This window comes from Sinohyriopsis cumingii, chromosome 17 (genome assembly GCF_028554795.1).
Source record: "Sinohyriopsis cumingii isolate HCF-2022 chromosome 17, ASM2855479v2, whole genome shotgun sequence".
In the NCBI taxonomy this organism is placed as follows: Eukaryota; Metazoa; Mollusca; class Bivalvia; order Unionida; family Unionidae; genus Sinohyriopsis; species Sinohyriopsis cumingii.
The window spans coordinates 71,076,553-71,095,950 of NC_142977.1; the positions used below are offsets into that span (position 1 = coordinate 71,076,553).

The 19,398-nt window shown below is 37.9% G+C and overlaps 1 protein-coding gene and 1 long non-coding RNA gene across 3 annotated transcripts; both read left to right on the forward strand.

Moving 5' to 3' along the window:
* Positions 1-3,142: 3,142 nt before the first annotated feature.
* LOC149779207 (uncharacterized) lies at positions 3,143-9,136 on the forward strand. Of its 2 annotated transcripts, none has more exons than XR_016415381.1 (3): positions 3,143-3,227; positions 5,135-5,183; positions 8,721-9,136. It is a non-coding gene; the product is annotated as an uncharacterized LOC149779207 (long non-coding RNA). The 2 variants fall into 2 exon arrangements; XR_016415380.1 differs by lacking the exon at positions 3,143-3,227 and adding an exon at positions 3,278-3,413.
* A 913-nt stretch (positions 9,137-10,049) lies between these two features.
* On the forward strand, positions 10,050-16,136 carry LOC149779208 (uncharacterized). The gene is made up of 2 exons (XM_089939779.1): positions 10,050-12,831; positions 14,791-16,136. Exon 1 carries the CDS (start codon positions 11,727-11,729, stop codon positions 12,591-12,593), a length of 867 nt encoding a protein of 288 aa, XP_089795905.1. The 5' UTR covers positions 10,050-11,726; the 3' UTR covers positions 12,594-12,831; positions 14,791-16,136.
* Positions 16,137-19,398: the final 3,262 nt, after the last annotated feature.

The following is a 19,398-nucleotide window of genomic DNA, read 5'->3' on the forward strand; positions in this document are numbered from 1 at the left end:
CGAAAAAGAAATCGTCGAGGGGATCAAAAATGAAGGTGTCACTGCAGTCCGTAGAATTCGTATCAAACGAAACAACAATCTGCAGGACACCAACACCATTATAGGTGAGCTTCAACAAGCCTACAGTTCCTAAAGTGGTCAAAGTTGGATTTCTACAAGTTAAGGTTGAGATATACATACCAAATCCCCTCCGATGCTACAACTGTCAAAATATGGCCATCATGAAGACCCATGTTCCAGAAGCCAAATATATGGCCGATGTGGAGACCCTCTCATCGGGAATCCAATTGCAAAGCCACTCCACATTGCTTCAACTGCGGAAATGAACAACATGCTAATTCAAAGGAATGCGACACATGGAAACAGGAGAAGGCGATACAGAGGGTTAAATGCACATCCAACATCCCCTATCCAGAGGTCAGGAAGATTGTACAAGCTAGAACATCACTCCCCGGCCCGTCCTTCTCAACTGTAATGAAAAGCAACCAAAAAGCAACGAAAGACGCCCAAACCCAAACAAACTCACCTGAATCCCCTTCCGGCTCGAACATTCCGCATTACAAGCCCGAGAAAAACTCAATATCGACTCAAACAACATTCAACAATACTCCACCACCAAGATCACCAAACAGTAAAAAAAAAGTCGCAAACAAATAGGCAGCAAAATGGGTCTGTTGACCCCATAAAGCTGCACAATAGGTTTGGAGACTTTGAGTATATCGATGCAGAAGAAACTGCTCCATGTCCTCAAGGTGGCTCCAGGCCTAACAACAACAAAAAACACACACGTACTTCCTCCAGATAAATAACCAAACAGATTGCCTCAACGAAAGGTCTAACCTAGATCCACAATCTTCAATATAAACTTGTAATGAAGAACACCATCATACAATGGAACTGTAGACGACTTAAACCCAACTACCATGATATTCTTCTGCTTTTGAACGAACATGATTCTGCAGTACTACGTCTTCAGGAAACATTTTCGAAAGATACGGATAACATCACACTTAAAAACTACTCCCTGTTTAACATCTACTCTCAAAATGTTGACAGGGCCTCAGGAAGAGTCTCTGTTATTGTGAACAACAGAGCCCCTCATAGCGTCATCCCTTTGGACACAAATCTACAAGCCATTGCTGTACTCGTCACTCTAAATCGAGTGATTACCTTTTGTTCTATTTACATACTACCAAACACCAATCTAGTACCAAAGGAAGAAGACAATTTTGTTAAACAACTCCCCGCACCCTTTGTTTTATTCGGGAATTTGAATGCCCATAACATTTTATGGGGTTCAAATCACATAAGTGACAGAGGCCACAAAATAGAAGACTTCATTTCCAGACACGATTTGTGTCTATATAACACCAAATCACCGACATATTTACACCCAGGAAAGGGTACATACACATGCATCGATTTGTCAATATGTTCTCCTTCGCTGCTTTTGGACTGTGAATGGAAAGTCGCTGATGACCTTCACAGCAGTGATCACTTTCCAATATTCCTTGGAAATAATAACTCTACAATTGATGACGTAAATCCACCAAGGAATATAAAGAAGGCCGATTGGGCTAAGTTTGAAACATTCTGTAAAACTAGGCTGAATGATGATACAGTTTTCAATGTTAATGACCCTATTCAGCATTTTACATCTATTTTAACCGAGATTGCAGAAGAATATATCCCCAAGTCCCCAAAAACTGTAAAAGAACCCCAAAAGCTTGGCTCAGTAAGGAATGTAAGAAAGCCATTAGACAACGCCGAGAAGCATTGACAAAATTTAACAATCGTCCGACGCCCGAAAATTTAAGTAAATATCGTATTCTCCGGGCCAAAGCTCGTCGAACAATCAAAGAAATATCTCCCACGCAGTCACATTATCTTGACACCAGGCCGTCCAGTAGTAACACTAACCTCTTAATGCTGAGTGCCTAGCGAGGCAGCTGTTAGTATCATGTTTATAAGTCTTTGGTATGACTCAGGCGGTTCGAACCTTTCGCCTCTCATATCAGAGATGGACAGTCTATCCACTTAGTCCACCAGAGTGATAATACTTCTATGATATTTAATATTAAATACAAATGTAATGTCCTATAATAAAGACATCGCTGAATTTTCTTTTATATTCTGGAGACAGTGTGAGGCATAGCTGTAATAATCTTACTACATCAAAATGAATGTTAGACTGTTACCACGGAAACAGAGTAATGTTACTACATGGGTTTGGGAGATAGCAGGAGAGCTATGTAGTATTGTTACTACATAAGGTCTTGGAGATCAGAATGTCAGTGCCTGGAAATTTGGTAATGTTACTACATGTACATGGTTTGTTGGGTTCGCTATGTAGTATGTTTACTACATCAGGTTTTGGAGCTCAAAATATCAGTGCCTGGAAATAGGGTAATATTACTACATGATTTGGGGGATAGCCATGTGGCATTGTTACTACATCAGGTTTGGGAGATCACAAAATCAGTGCTTGGAAACAGGTTAATGTTACAACATGGGTTTTGGAGGATGGTTATGATGATATGTAGTATTGTTACTACATCAAGTTTTGGGTATCACAAATCAGTGCCTGGAAATAGGGTAATGTTACTATATGGGTTTGGAGGATAGCATTTGAGCTATGCAGTATTGTTACTACATCAGTTGTAGTATTGTTACTTGCATCAGTTGTAATATTGTTACAACATTAGTTGTATTGTTACTACATCAGTTATAGTATTGTTACCATATCAGGTTTTGGAGATTACAAAATCAGTGCCTGGAGATAGGGTAATGTAACTACATGTGGGTTTTTTTTGGTGGGGGGGGGGATAGCTATGTAGTATTGTTGCTACATCAGTTCTAGTAGTGTTATTATATCAGGTCTTGGAGATCACAAAATCAGTGCCTGGATATAGAGTAATGTTACTACATATGTTTGGGAATTAACAATGTAGTATTGTTACCATAGTAAAAGTCCTTTAAAGAGGACAAGAAAGCAATTCCTTTTTTATTCTGACAGCTATTCATACACAATTTGGTTTAACATGTGAATTGGGCATTCTCGACATTCGATACTGAACTGTTTTCAACCCCCTGTGTATAGTTAGAGAGATAAAATCTAAAGTTTCGACCTTGAACATGGAACATTAAGGACAAGGAATTTGATTGAAAGTGGAAGACGGAACATATGACACTGACAGTATTTGTTTGCAACAACAATAATCAACCAGGTAAGATCAACTGTTTTTAACCTAGCTCGTTACTATATGGTTCTAAAAATTTCTGGATTGGCTGGTGGGTTTGTTTATAGCAACAGCACGTTACGCATGCAAATCAAAAATGTACCAGGCTTGTATGCGAACATACTAGATTTTTTTGGGGATCCGCCATTTTAAGAGATATAAAACAGACATTTTGTAAGTATGAATCTACTATGTATTTATTGAACCAATGCATCAGTTTCTTTGACAAAGTAAACGTAAAATACAGGTTCATATTACGTGCCAAAATTGCAGGAATTCCAATCAAGTCAATTTAAATTATGTCATCCGAGTTACAATGTGGGTCCACATCATTTATAAAATCATCAAGATTTGTACTTTATTTTGATGTATTTACCACATTTTATCACATAGTAGGTAAAGTTTTCCTGAAGTATGTGCTGTTTCATATTTTTGATATCACCACATGTTGAAATATCACTTTATGTGATTCTGATTGGTCCAAATAAGCCTATGAAATTATTGTGCAGCATCCTCATTACTGATTGGCTGGGATCGTTTCATAAATGCAGTATTAAATCGTTACCCATTTGAGTTCCTCTATATGTGCTTCGGTAATGTTAATAAGACATTTCTTACAGGTTTATCAATAAATAATTCAATATACGTCTGGACATTATTTCAGCGTAGTAGCTTGGATGTTATCTTAATATTTCCTGTAGAGAGTAGAAAATGCACGGTCGTTCAAAATAGGTTGTCTTTGTAAGAGAGACGACGAAAAGGGCTGATTCAAACATGGACTATTTACTTATTGAAATGGCGTTATGTTTCACATGTACTTACTATCCAGTATTGATACCAATACATCGCTTTTGACAAAATACATGACATAGTCGAGATCAAATCTGGCATTGATCTTCCAACAGTATCAACATATTAAAATCAGCTCAGAAGGAAACTCAGAACGTGTCACCATTTAATCTACATGTCCTTGCTATTCTGTATTTTACAAATCACTTCTCTTTTACATTAAATCTACAAAATGATATTGGGAATGACATTTATCAGACTCTACCTAGCTGATGTTCTTAAGGCATGTATAATTCAATACAAGAGGACCAATCCGGAGGCCTAGTGGCTAGAACGTCCGCCTAGGATGCTGCAGGTCGCGGGCTCGAACCCCGGCCGAGTCATACCAAAGACTTATTAAAATGGTACTACCAGCTGCCTCGCTTTGCGCTCAGCATTAAGAGGCTAACGTTAGGACTGGTCGGCCTGGTGTCAGGATAATGTGATAGGGTGGGACATCATGCTACATGTCTGTGGCATGATGCCCCAGTGCGAGACATCACTATAAACTGCCACACTGCAGATATCGTAGCGATATGACTGAAAACGTGTTAAAGCTAGATTAAAAATCAAAGTCACACACACACTCAAAAAAAGATATTGTGGCTTGCTTTAACTGTTATGAAATGAACATCAAATCCTAACTTTCAACTGAAATTTAAAACATAAAGTGGAGATATCGTATCTGAGTAATAGGATGTTCTGTACCTATTCCAGATCGTTCCAAAGTTGTCTCGTACCATAGACGTTTTGTGCCGGGATTTAAGTCCATTAAACTTTGATAATACATTTTCATTAATTCGGTTTGTAATGTACTGTGTGGAGCCAGGGTTGTGGGGATCCAGTGCGATGACACGGTGAGGTCATCCGGAGTGCTGGTCCAATATACCCATTCTCTATCTACGGACAAGATTATGACTCCTTATTGGTCGGCGTCTGATCTACATATTTAAGATCTCGATAATATTGGAATTTTGAAGAAGTTGTGAATCAGTCTATAGTCTCTACTGTGAGATAGTTGTTAGTGAGTATTTGCTTTCTCTAGTTGTCTTTGTTTTCCATTTCAGTCTCTCCTGTTCTTGAACATGGGTTGTGCCGGATCAAAAGATGAGAAAGGTAACAAAGCAAAAGGATTGTAAGTTTTCATTCTGTGTGGTTCACGCTTTGGAAGAGAAAGCTTCACCCACTGATACTGCTTACCATTATCCATTCGTTTAAAAATCACCTCTTTTTTCCCTATTAAAACATTATATAAAAACTCGTGGATTGTTAAAGTAGATGGTAAAATATTACATAAATTTAATTAATAGTGTCGGATTTGCAAAGCGGTTAAATTTTTTGTAATAAAAACGAAAGCCGATTGAGAGTAAAATGAGTAAATAGTAAACATATTTTTAAAAATAATTTCTTTATCCCGTCGGAGCAAAATACTTACCCATCAACCGGTGCAAAATGTTCCTAAATTGACCATTCTGGCAACCAAACGGTTTTTACCCTTCGTGGACAACTCCTCCTACTACTAAAATTTATATCAATACTAGAAATTGAGTTAAAGCTTTATAATTAGCCTACTAACTATGAAAGGTATTTTGTAATCACCCTGAAAAAGTTACGGAGCAGCTACTATTAAAATTGACCTTCTGTTGCAAATATTTTCTCTTGCATCGTTGAGAAGACTGCAAGGTCTTAGATTATTTCCGTGCATGTCAGATATTTTCAATAATGGGTATTTTGAAACATTCTGGACTTATAAATGTAAAAGATGTCTTATGAGCATGTATTGTCCCTCCAGTTGCGACCGCTCGGGTGGCCTAGTGGTCAGAGCGTCCGCCTTTTGTGAGGAAGAGCGCGTGTTCGAACCCCGGTCGAGTCTTACCAAAGACTTATAAAAATGTTACTAACAGCTGCTTCGCTAGGCGCTCAGCAATAAGAGGTAGGTGTTAGGACTGGTCAGCCCTGTGTCACGATAAAGTGACTGGTTGGGACATTATGCTACATGTCTGCAGCATGATACCCCAGTGTTAGACATCGCTGAAGGCTGCCACACTGCAGACATCGTAGCGATACGACTGAAAAATTGTTAAAGCTACGTTAAAAATCCAACTCTCTGTCTGTCTCTCTCTCTCTCTCTCTCTCTCTATCTCTCTCTCTCTCTCTCACACACACACACACACACCAGTTGAATCATAACGGAAACCGTTGGAACCAAGTAACGCAGAGCTAAATATTATCGCACCGTTGACATCAGAATATTTCTCTTGTAATATTCAAGGGGTATACAAGTATATCACAACTGTGATGAACGTAAAATGTCGAACACTTGACTGGCTTGAGGTCGATATTTCCCGTTTGTCCGAGGACCTCGATACGATAGTCTTTGTCAACTGAACAGTTGTTAAACGCGCTAAAACTGCAAATAATTTTCTTCTACTTAACGACAACCACACATTCACGAAAGTTTAATTACACATTTCCATGTTTATTTCTTGTTTCACATTTTTAGTTTTAGTCATGCAGCTTTTCTAAGTCTCCAGTCGATGTTTTATACCGCTTACTTTAAGGAGTCATGGTACTAATTCAGTTCCCATGTCTAACGTATGCACACACCATGATATTAAAAATTCAATAACTGTAACTTTCTGAGTGCTTTTGATTAAACCTACATTTATAAGTATAGATGCATCAAAGATGACAGCTTCTGTGTAGAAATAGAATATGAGTCGCGGCATTTTCTGGATCTACTTGTGTTTGAAGCTTGTGCTTTCAATTCCGCACCATGCAGTCGGGTACTCAGCTCCTTAATGAGTGTTCCACACTCCAGTCTGTAAAAGGACTGAAATTCCACCACTGTAGCAATGTATCTTTTTTTTCAGTTATTAACTTTTATAATCAACCTATCCTGTCAAGACAAACCCATCTAAACTCTACTTTATCTTCACGAATTTCGAGACTGGTTCCCATTATTCCGTATCATTAGTACCTTGAGTCCTTAAAACATGACTCACACCTAATTCAAAGAATTAGTTCCATCTCAAATGACCAAACACTTGGCATTATAATAACCGAGAATTTCGTGTGTTATGATATTATGGATTATCCACTTTACGAAATTAATCCATACTATAATAAACTCATACAAACTGCTCCCAGTAATTGGCCTGGATTATGACGTCTGCTCCTATTAATTTGCAAATTATTGTTTGAGAAATATTTCCCAGCACCGACTCGACATAATCAAAGAAATAATAACTAAAATCTAATAAAGCTATAAACGGAGATGAAAATATAAATAGCATATGTCCTAGGGTTGTTACATTAACCATTTATCTCTGCGCGGTCACATTGTTATACCCGCTGTCATGAAATAAAATAGTGATTATACACTCAGAATCAATCACAAATGCCATTTTTTATTTTAAATTTGATTGAAACAACAATACATGGAAATATAACTTTAAAATCGAGTGGTCAGACACGTGACCACTCAATCCCATCAAAACTAAGAAAAAACAAAATCACTGAGACATTCTCTCATTCTGCAGTTGAATCAAGAATCCTACGTCAGAGAGAACGGTCCGAACAATATCAAGCAAATTACTGCATATAATCAAGGGTATACAGTATTAAAGCTTCCTGATTACAAACAAACTAGTTTAAAAGATGACGGTGCCTTGTTCCGCTATCAATGCTGCTAATTAATTTTCGAGTACTAATCTTGTTGGAATTTCACAATGAACATTAACCTTCGGGACATTATTCTCTAATGTATGCATAATAAAAAACATGGTAGATATTTACCAATGCTTGTAAGCAGCATCTATGCCTGTATCCATCAACATCTGTTAAAGTTGTTGCAGCGTCATATTCTCGACAAACAGGTCTCTACCAGGTTAGAAAAGCAAGTTAGCACAACTTAACCACGAAGAAAAATAGTGTCACATGCGAATGCTTCTCTACCGAATCAGCCAGTCACTCATTACCTCAGCACAACACAATAAATAGCGCCAAATTTTTCATCGTATTCAGACAATGTTAGCTCACACTGCATCATCACACCTACTTCTACATCACAACTAATACACAGTGCGGCAGCGACGTAAGACCTGGCATATAAGCAATCATAATTTAAAATATAATTTAGTTATGTTGTTAGAAGTATTTCGGGATACTACGGTAGTTATTTTATAGAAACTATCTAATTATTCTACTACGATATTGTTTACTACAGTATTTAGTTTAAAAGAACTAACAAAGTATACTACGGTACTAATGTTGACTGTAGCTAAAATGCAATTTCTACTTATCTGGCAACAAGAAAGCACAAAAATATACATTCTGAAGACCAGTATCAATTGTTCTGTAAAATGCGCGTAGTTCGTACTTTTATATCATATCTTACTCAAAAGAGATTTATATTTTTTTGCACATGGCCCAATAAGAGAATAATAAATTTCATTCGAAAAATAAATTCCCATATTGATATGAAAAGAAAGTGTTGTTAAATAAAACGATGTTTTAACCATATTTATAATTTTACAAAATGATGTGGTCATTGTGTAAGTCGTGTTATGCAAAAAAGTTTACATTAGTTAAATACCATGTACATAATTTTAACTGTATCATATATTTCAATATATTATCATTTAACTGCAGGTGAGAAAGGAAAAAGCCTAGCCACTAAAGGATTGATGGGGGCTGCAAAGTTTGGAGCAAAAGCAGGTGCAAATGAGATCGGTGATCTTGGTGATGTGGGTGATGTCGGTGATCTTGGAGAGGGAGGAGAACTCCTGGAAGGAGCAGCCAAGATTGCCGCTAAAACTGCCGTTAAAACGGCCTCGAAACAAATTAAAGGACGATAAGAAGTCTGATCACGAAAAGGAAGAGACAGACAAGAAGGACAATAGTAAAGCAGCCACAAAGCTTGCCACAAACATAGCATCTATGGCAACAGATGCAGCACTTGACAATTAGGAAACCAATTTACTGTTGCAAAAGGCTTTGAAGGAGACCTTTTTGGATCGAAATGAACAATTATACACCCGCAGAACATAATAAATATATCACTTTGCTCCTTGATTTTGATTGTTTTAATCGTCATGAATGTATAAAATTCATTGCAATTTATTTTACGTCTTGTCGAGAGAATGTGTCACAAGTTAAATAGGGTGGGAAGAGGATTTCCTAACAAGTGGAATTAGGAAAGTCATAAAAATGATTGAAGGACGACTCGGTTCTAATCTTGTCTATCGCATTTTTACTTCTGGGGTGACTTTGTCGAGTTTAGACAATGGCAAATGCATATAAATACAATCCAGTTTTTTGTAATTTATGTTGTTTTTATATACTCCAGTGTCATATACTTTTTCTGCAACAGTCTGTTTATAAAATGAATTTGGATACATAAGATCGAGTATACCTTGTAAAAAAAAATTATAAAAATAATAAGTTAATAAGGAGCATACCATAAGAAGAGAGGCTTATCTATCAACAAAAATGAAATATTTTAGGTAAGTCCCATCATTAGCATTGTGTACATGAATCTTCATAAATCGTTCTTGGTGTTATGAAATGTTTCATGATGGAGAGGACAAGAACAGTATTATCACGAATGGGCGAATTTTCAAATTAAGTATTTTCAGATGCGCATGCTGGCAACGTAAGCAAGTGAATGGTCAAAGAAAATCTGAAATTTTATGACTTGGACAGTATCAAATAAGTTAATACCTTAATCAAATAAGCTAATACCTGCATGCTTGCCTCCATGCCTGCCTGTCTTCATGCACGCATACATACATGCATACACATACATACATACATACATACATACATGCATACATACATACATGCATGCATGCATGCATGCATGCATACAAACATACATACATACATACATACATACATACATACATACATACATACATATATGCATGCATGCACGCATGCATGCATGCATACATACATACAGACATACATACACACATACATACATACATACATACATACATACATACATACATACATACATACATACACTATGTGGTTTTATGAATGATATCATGTTACAAGTCTCATGATTGTTGAAATGTCGTCTAGTGTTGTTTCCAAGACTATCATGTTACAAGTCTCTGTTCTTCGCAAATCATGCTGAAAGTTTGTCTGCCAAAACGTTACCAATTTCGGAAGTATCACAACGCTTTCATGTGAGTCTCTTTCAAAAATTTAGCATACTTTGGACTATTCAAGTTCATCTCTCGACCACAAAGGAGTAGCCATTTGGAATAGCTGCCTGCTTTAGACAGCGCGTCATTTCCCTAAAACAACACATACTGAAATTAAGTCACATCACATGAAAGTAGCATAGAGGTAGGATTATATTCGTTCCACTGTGCTTGTTGCAATTGCAGATAATTTCACTTTATAAATGTCCCTCTTTTCAGAAGTAGTTTTTAATGGTAGAGCGCAACCGGCAGTATTGGTCGAGGATTATTAGGAATCGGCACACTTTAGGGGCAGTGTGACATTATGGCGATGCGTTAACATCTGAGTTCACGATCCCTGAGTCTAAATTGTTTGTGTTTGTCTTCGGTTTTATTTTGGAAGTTAATGCGAGTCACAGTTGTCCATAATGTACCAGTGTCCACAGTCTCTATGATTTGCCAAAATGCTTCCCCAAAAAATGTAATCAAATTTTATTAATTCTGGGTCATGAGAAGGAAAATGATACCTGAAATTGTTGATCGGTTCTAGTTTTAAAGATATGATACTGGGTCAGTATATATAACCCTTGACTTGGGAATGGCGGAGGAAAAGGGAGTGATAAAGGGAAGGGATCTCAATTTAAACCAGAAATTACTTAAATACATCTTTGATTGGATCTATTAATAAATCTATGACTGGGTTTGGAAGTACTTGCATTTTAGGCAAAACAATGAATGACGGTATTGCGTCATGCATGATATGAATTACAAAATGATATTCCTAGACGTCATGGATGATGCAATCATAACTAAGTTTTCATCACTTTATTGAACAAAATGCCCTATATCAGCTCTAGAAATCATACAGTATTGTGTTCTCTTATTTGTCAGTGTTTGATTTGCTGAGGGATACATTTATGTTTAGCCAAAGTGAGCAGAGATACCTCGTACTTGTGTGAACAATGCAGAGAACTTCTGCAAAGGATAACCACTATGGATAAAAAAGCCTATCACCTTTAGTTTGGCTCAAAATTGGAGATCAGAACAAGAGTTGATCCCCACACATATGTTTGAATACTTGTGCAACAAATCTTCGCGAGTGGTTGAACAGGAAAAGGAAATCTATGCCTTTTGCAGTATCAATGATTTGGAGAGCTTCAACAGATTGCATCAGCAATTGGCACTTTTGCATGGTGCCTCCAATTAGGAAATGTGTGTCAAAGAAAAAATAGTGGACTGTGCATTATGCGAACAATCCATCAGCTATACGTCGAGTACCCCACGTAGAAGGACTACCGGTGACTGATGCACATCATGATCATTTTTATTTGAGTCTGACGAGGAAGAGGAAGAGGATCAAACTTCTAGTCCTGAAATATCAATAGCTCATGACCCATATTTTCTCCCATCCTACTTCTCTGAATCACACCGCATAACACAAAGTGCACTGAATGACCTTGTCATGGATTTGGAACTATCCAAAAGTAAGGCAAAGCTGTTGGGCTCCATACAACAGCAGTGGAAACTCCTGGCAGATGATGTTAAGGTTTCCGTTTTCCGTGATCGTCAAAAAGATTTTGTCCCATTCTTCTTAATGAAAGGTGATATTGTAGCCTGCAACAACTTTGTTGGTGTAATGGCAGCCCTCAACATCGTTCCTGATCCAGATGAGTGGAGACTGTTCATTGATTTATCGAAGACGAGTCTTAAATCTGTTTTTCTGCATACTGGCAATGTTTTGCCATCAGTTCCACTTGATCATGCAGTCCAGATGAAGAAAACATATGAAAACATGAAACAACTTTTCATGTGCATTAACTATGACCAACACCAGTGGCAGCTTTGTGGCGATTTGAAACGTCTTGCTGTTTTGCTTGGTCTGCATACTAGATACACAAAGTACTGCTGCTTTCTCTGCGAATGGGATAGTCGTGCGCGAGATTTCCACTACATCAAGAGAGATTGGCCACTCCAACAGTCACTGAAGCCTGGGAGGAAAAGTGTTCAGTATCTACCACTTGTTGAATCAAGGAAAATGTTGTTACCACCCTTGCACATCAAGCGGGCTCTGATGAAGAACTTTGTTAAGGCCATGGAAAAAACACAAGCAGCTTTCAAGTACCTCCGTGGAACATTTCCATGGTTAAGTGAAGCTAAGATAAAGGAATGTGTGCTTGATGGTCCTCAGATTCGTGAACTTCTTCGAGATGATGTATATGACCGTGCACAGTTAGTGGCAACATATTTTCTCGGAAACAACAAGGCAGACAACTACAGGGTGTTGGTGGAAAACCTCCTCAAGGTTTACAAAAGACTCAGTTGCAACTAAAGATACATATTTTGCACTCTCATCTTGATTGTTTCCACCGAACTGAGGAGCAGTGTGCCACGAGCAAGGCGAGCGATTTCACTAGGTCATTGTAACAATGGAGAAACGCTATCAGGGCAAATAGAGCCCATCAGTGCTTGCAGGCTATTGCTGGACAGTGTCAACAGAGGCTCCATCTAATGAATGCAAGAGACAAGCCAAGAAGCGCCAAGTAAACACTGAATAAGGACAATACTATGTACGTATATATACAAACTATTTTTTGATTTGCCTTTTGTTTCATAATACATTTAATTTTTATAACCCTTCTGCTACTTTTTAAAGTGTTACATGAACAGGACAGGTGAAATATTATCATATAAAGCAATCATGAAAAGAACGAGGTTTACAATTAATGATGAAAAATCTACCACCTACACAATGTACATAGACGTAAAATTTAAAAACTTAAATATCTTGGTAACAGTATCCAATCATTTGTTTTAATTGTAATACGGAATTAAGCACATCAAAAAACATAATAAATAGTACATTTTATGTCTGAAGCAGACGACTTCTAAAACAATTTTAACCAGTGTAATTGTATGCGTTCTAAGTTTGTAGCGATAGTTCATTCAATCAGTGTAAACGTATTTTCGTCGTCCATGATGTACCACTATCCACTGTAGACACCGAGGACACGTGTGATTTTGTTAATAGTGTATCCTTACTTTGTATTGATATTTAATTTGTGGTTTGTGCTTGACCCGTAGTTGAGCCTTGGAAGTTTGAGTCTACCTGACTAATGTCATTTTTAAAAATATGTTTACTAGGATTTGAGTTCAGATGCTTGGTTTTTTCCTTGGAATTTGTATTGCATAACTGATTTTTAGCATCTTTATAAGTTATACATAAGTTGTTATTGATATCTGAGTTCAAACTCTAGCCTTATAATGTCCTGCAAGCGAACCTTTGATCCACATACGGGACATTGTATTGTGTCTTTGATTCTTACATAAAGTTCTGATAAATATAAATATTTCACTCTTCCATTAAGTTCAGTCATTCGATGTATACACTATTATGTTCAGATAAAATTTGAGAGGAATCGTTTGCTCAAACACTACATCTTGGTATTACAAACTACTCTTTGATCGTTTCGATTAAATGACTACTTATAATTATTGTGAATTCCTTCTAAGCATTCTAGATTATAACATTGTAATACATCAAGACTGTTGACACATAAGTTTATCCAAGACTATTGGCATATCAACGCTTTCAATAGTGGAATTCATTCAGAACACTTCATACTTTCGACTTGCGATAAATTGTTTAGGATTATCTGAGATTTAATTCACATTACTGTACGTTCCTGTTACATGTTACTTTGTAATTTTGAGAATTAACTTTATTTGTTGAATTTACTAATCTAGTTGTTCTGCTTCTATCTGCTTAAGACCAGAGAGTCGTAACAACAGTTCATTCCATTTGTATAAGGATTTCTTCTTGTCCATGATGTGTGATTTTCCACAGTCTACATGTTTGGAAACTGTTGATGGCCTCTTCGGACAATAATCGGACAAAACCGAAAGCAAAATCTGCTTTAGATTATATGAATTACATAGTTTCAGAACTTGTGTAATAGCTTGGCGTCACGAGGTTAAATTTATTGGTATTGTCATTTTACGCACTTTAGAACATTATCTGTTTTTGTACAGAAGCTTTTTTATAAACTCCGTCATGTGCTTCTAACACATTTACGAATTGTATGTAACCACTAGGCTGCCACCTTGCTGCATGAAGTATCCAGTAACAATTAGCAATTGGTGTATTAGACAAAGATGTTATAATCATGATGATTCTTTCAATCTTGAAAGCGTAAAGGATAGGCGAGTCATGAAAAAATGAACCGCAATTACGTCTGAGTAAACTAACTGAGTATGACCAGTTCAGGCACGCCCTATTAAAATTGTGTTCATTGTCATTTTGCAATATAATGGTTGTCCCATGTATTCGTCCTATTGTCTGCATTTTCCATTATTTTGGTATACATTTATGCATCCTTTGTTTCAAACAGACGGCTTGTCTAAACCGGTGCATCCGCGCTTGCTTTGCAAATTATATATACATTAAAATTAATCAAACAATACCGTCATCGACACGTCAACGTTTCCAATGCATTTTGTAACATTAACTTTATCTTTTTTCACTCTAGGATACAAATGTCCTCTGTTCTGGGTTCCATACCAAAGTCCTCGATATGCACCAAATGCAAAGAAGTATGTGTGCTTGTGTGCCATTGAGTTCAACCATTAAGTCGTGCTCTGTAATCCCTACAATAAATATCGCGTCTGCAACCACATAGTCTGAGAAACATTATATAACGTGGACAAAGTTTTTATAAAACTTAATGGCGGTTAAATATGTTGACTCCTTTAGAACTAGAAAGGTCTATCAAATATGAATAGGTGCATTTTGTTGTGCATGCGCATCAAGTCAAACACATTATATGAAGATATAATATGGACTGGTAACTTAGAGAGGTGAGATCCACCAACATCTCAAGATGACCGATCTGAAAATTCAGCATTCATGAGATACACCCACTACAAGGTCCGTGTCTTGGACTATACGTAAAATATTATTCTAACTCCATTACATACAAATATCACTGGCTGGAAAAGGGACAAATCAACATACCGTTTTAATAGGGGGTTTGAAGCATGGGACAGCTATCGGTATTTTCATTGGGTCTTTTATATAGCTGGCCCTTATAATCTGCATATTTTAACCTTTCTCTGGTTTTCCTGGCCACATTTTACAAATACATTATACTTGGCAGTGTCTACTGCACGGGAAGCACGCTTGGTATATGTGTTTGTTTGATAGATTTTCGACTGGTTATAAATGCTTCCACATGAAGTTTCGGTTGGCAAGTTCGGCTGCTATGGTTATATTTGTTTGTTGTGCTGATTAATACCAGCGAAAAGTAGCCTGAGGTTTATTTTGCTCCTTCATCCTAGTGTGAGGTCATTGCGTAGTTATAATACAGTTAGCTGTTTCTGTTCAATTTGTTCAGTGTATATAGTAAGATAAGGTTATATAGAAAGCTCGTCATTGAAATTTCGTGTATACAATCAATGGACACTCTTGTAGTATAGATTTAAGGTATACGGAAACGTCCATTCTGAAATGGTGCTTTCAAGTACTATTTCAAAGACAGTACCATAGCTTGGCACAGGTTGTCATCATGTTTGCGTTGTCAAAAAGTGGCTTAATTTTGGTGATGCACCTTTCTAGTACCCTACTGATTGCCATTATCAAGTGTACTCTCATCAATGTAAATAAATAAACTTGGTCTTGGTCTTACTTTAACTATAAAATCTTGCTGACTAAGCTCTGAACATGTATTTTATTTGTTTTTTTTCTTCTTGTTTTAATATAATCGTAATTATCGTCAATCCAACGCATCCTTGAGCTTCGTCTTGAAGTTCCATTGTACTGAGAATATAGGTGTAGCATAAAGATTTTGAATTAAACCTTCAAATTATTATTTTGAAATACCGTAATATTGTGGCTAAATCATGCACCGGATGCTTTCTTGCTGATGTTTGTGTGGTTTTGGCGCTTTTGTGTCAGCCGTGATTGCATTCAGTTTTGAAATTGTACTTATTAAAGTAAGCAGATGTTCCAACAAATGTTGACATTGGCTGTTGGTAAGTCACGGTTTCTACTGCTAGTCTGGAGACCATGTCGATGAAGGCGATGACGCGTGCGACGGTTATCGTTCTTTTAAATTTGCAAGAATGGAGACGAAAATATGCAGCTTTCGCAACATAGATTTTTTAGGCGAACTTGTCGTGCTTTTATGGCTTTCATTGACTGTCGTCAGCTGATATTATTTCCAGCAACATAAATTATACCAAAGCCTAAACTGTTATCTCGAGGACAATCACAATAGGGTCGGCAGTGATTGTTACTAATATCCCAATCCCACCGCCACACTGATGCCAAGAGACACATCCGTCAGTGTGGTGAGAACCCCATCCACTGTGTACATTTGTGCAGTGTGCGCTACTGTTCAGCCGTGGTTTAAGGGTAATTTCAAAGAATTCGTGAGTTTATTTAATATCACTACATCTAGAAATAGCATGGTCTTCAACACACCCGCTAACACGCTCACCAAAATTCATAGATACCATGCACCATGTTCGCAGGTTCGCCGAGTGCTTGTTTTGCTGGAGATATACTATCATGAGGGGAGTGCTTCTTTTCGAATATAGCTATGTTTTTTCTGCTAGCGGGACCAGTGGTAGAGGGGCCTATATACCCAGAAAGAATGGTTATCGTCAAGAACTTTTCGCCATATACCACGTTTTCACTGCACTCATAATCTAGCTCATGAACCTTCCAGGGTTGTACTATTGGCTGTTGTTCGGAAAATGAACCAGAGTTAACCCTAGCTGCCCCCATGTTGGCTTTAGATGCTCTGAATACCACCAGTGTTCGATATCCATCTGCTTTGCATCCTCGTTCAAAGCCAACATCAAGAAGAAGTGGATCCTTTCGCACTCATAGCTACTCCTTGTCGATATCAACCACTTGTTGAAAGAGCTGTCCCTATATTTTGTCCTCGATCTATTGATCAGCAGGTGGCAGTGATTCGAGTTCCTTGCCTATGTCTGGTCGACCCCTAATAGCTTTATTTTGTTTTGCCTTCAAGATAAGTATAGGGCGGGTTTTAATTTGCTAGAGCCTAAGATGGCTGGAATGGACGACAATCCTGATGCCCGTGTGTTTGCTGCGGTCTATTACTAGTGTTATTTTGTGTCTATACGACTCCGTTTACATGGATTGAAAGCGATGCTACGGTACGTCAGGACGATGTTTATGGAAATTAACGAAGTAAAAACCAATTACCGGGATTGTGATTGTGTTGTTGCTGTTGTTGAAAGTAAAACTAGCTACGTTTTGATTGTTTGGCGTTGAATCCAAGCAATATCATTCAATGGCATTTATTGTTGTAATTCCGCTAACAGACGTGATACTGTCGACCGTTATTTACACGACCATTAAGACGACACCAGCGTCTGCGCTTGCTCTAGTACTGCCCAAGTCAGCGGCACAAATCATCGCCGTATATAATATGCAAACATGAAAAGAAGCCAAGGTGATTACAAATTAGCACTAGTCGTGGATAGTATTGCGATTGCGACTGGACTTGCGGCCATTTAGTTTCCTTGCTCTTAAACAACGAACATATTGTTCAGAGCTGTACTGTCTGCGTCAATTAATGTGAGAGCGGGGGAAAGAATGCGACAGTATCGTAATGACAAACACCAACAAATTTCCGGTCAGCTAGCCAATCGTATTTTCAGCAACCATTTTGAAGGTATAACACAATAATATCATTAATATAGGGCAAAGCTAACAAACTCTTTTCTGCCAGCGAATTCAGTATTACAGCTAGCCGCTTCAACTGGTTTCTTATCCATTCTTATCCGCTGCTGTGGTCAGGTTAAGGTTTTGGGAGGACTGAAAGTGGCATTGGACCACTTTGTCTGTGATTGCCAGCATAAGTTGGCTAATGGTGAACGCATCGTCGTGAGAATCGATGCTATAGTGATGTCCTATTCATAAATACGTGTTCGCAGCCGCTAAGTGAGGCACGTTTGATTTATGGAGAATTTTGTTGATGGAGTCCCTAACCAGGACAATTTACCTGGAAATGACCTCTCGTTTAGCACTGTCAACCTCTAAATGGCTCACGTTCTTCATTTAACTGTCGAATGCTAACTCGTATTTCCTGGCACGACGTTTCGTCTTCCACTTTCGTCAACTTTCTTACTTCTGTAGCAATGTGGTTATCGAGGTCCGTAAGCTTCTAGAGGTTATTTACAAGTTCTCCACAAGTCCTTTGAAATACCATGTTGAGAGGGAAGATCCCTCCCATCGAAATTCTAGCAGATTTGTCTTTTGCGACTTCGATACAACGAGTAGTTCAGATTCTGTCAGACTCCCTTTTTCGGTCGAGATCTCTTATTGAACAGTGGAGAGCTTTATTCGAGCATAAGCCAGTAGCTTATTCTAGTTTAACCCTGTTGCTTGGAGAAACTGAGAACTCATATTACTTAGTTTTGATGGAGACACGACTTTACTCATTCTTTTACGTTTCGTTCCATTTTACTGTGAGTGCAACTGATTTAAGTGTATTAAAATTGAGATTGATTGCGAAAAGGGAGCCTTGAGAACCGTCGTTGTGACCAATAATTCAACAGCCATAGACTAAAACCATCCTCGTATTGTCAGATTTCCAAACTTCAGCAACAAAGTAATTGTGCCAGGTACCGCTAGGCTGTCAATTACAAAAGCTTTGAGTGGTGGAACATGAACGACAGACATCTACAATGCAATTATAAAAGCTGGTAGTAAACGAATTGGCCTGCATTAACGACGTTAATGCTTGGCAACCTCTGGATTGTGGATAAAATGCTGACCAATGCTGTCATTCAGGGTATACAAAACATTAATACGTTACTACTGCCGCTGTTAGCACTTTCGCTCGTGTTCGGCCTGATGCGTCTATCACTGTCACGTTTGTATTTTTGGGCTACTTCAAGCTGCTAAATAATCACATGTCATACAGCCAGTTAGGCCGTTCAGACCGCTTCATCTTCGAGCTGACACTTAGCGACGAAGACAGGATTACCCAGAGTACTAAGAAGGGAGCGAGGTTCACCAGCAGCGGTATCTCTCTGGAGTACGACACTGTGGCCCACTCAGTTTGCTTGCCTGACCGGGCAGCAGTAAAGGACAAACGTGT

Coding starts and splice junctions, on each gene's coding strand:
- LOC149779208 (XM_089939779.1), top strand. CDS start 11,727: ATGGATTTGGAACTATCCAAAAGTAAGGCAAAGCTGTTGGGCTCCATA.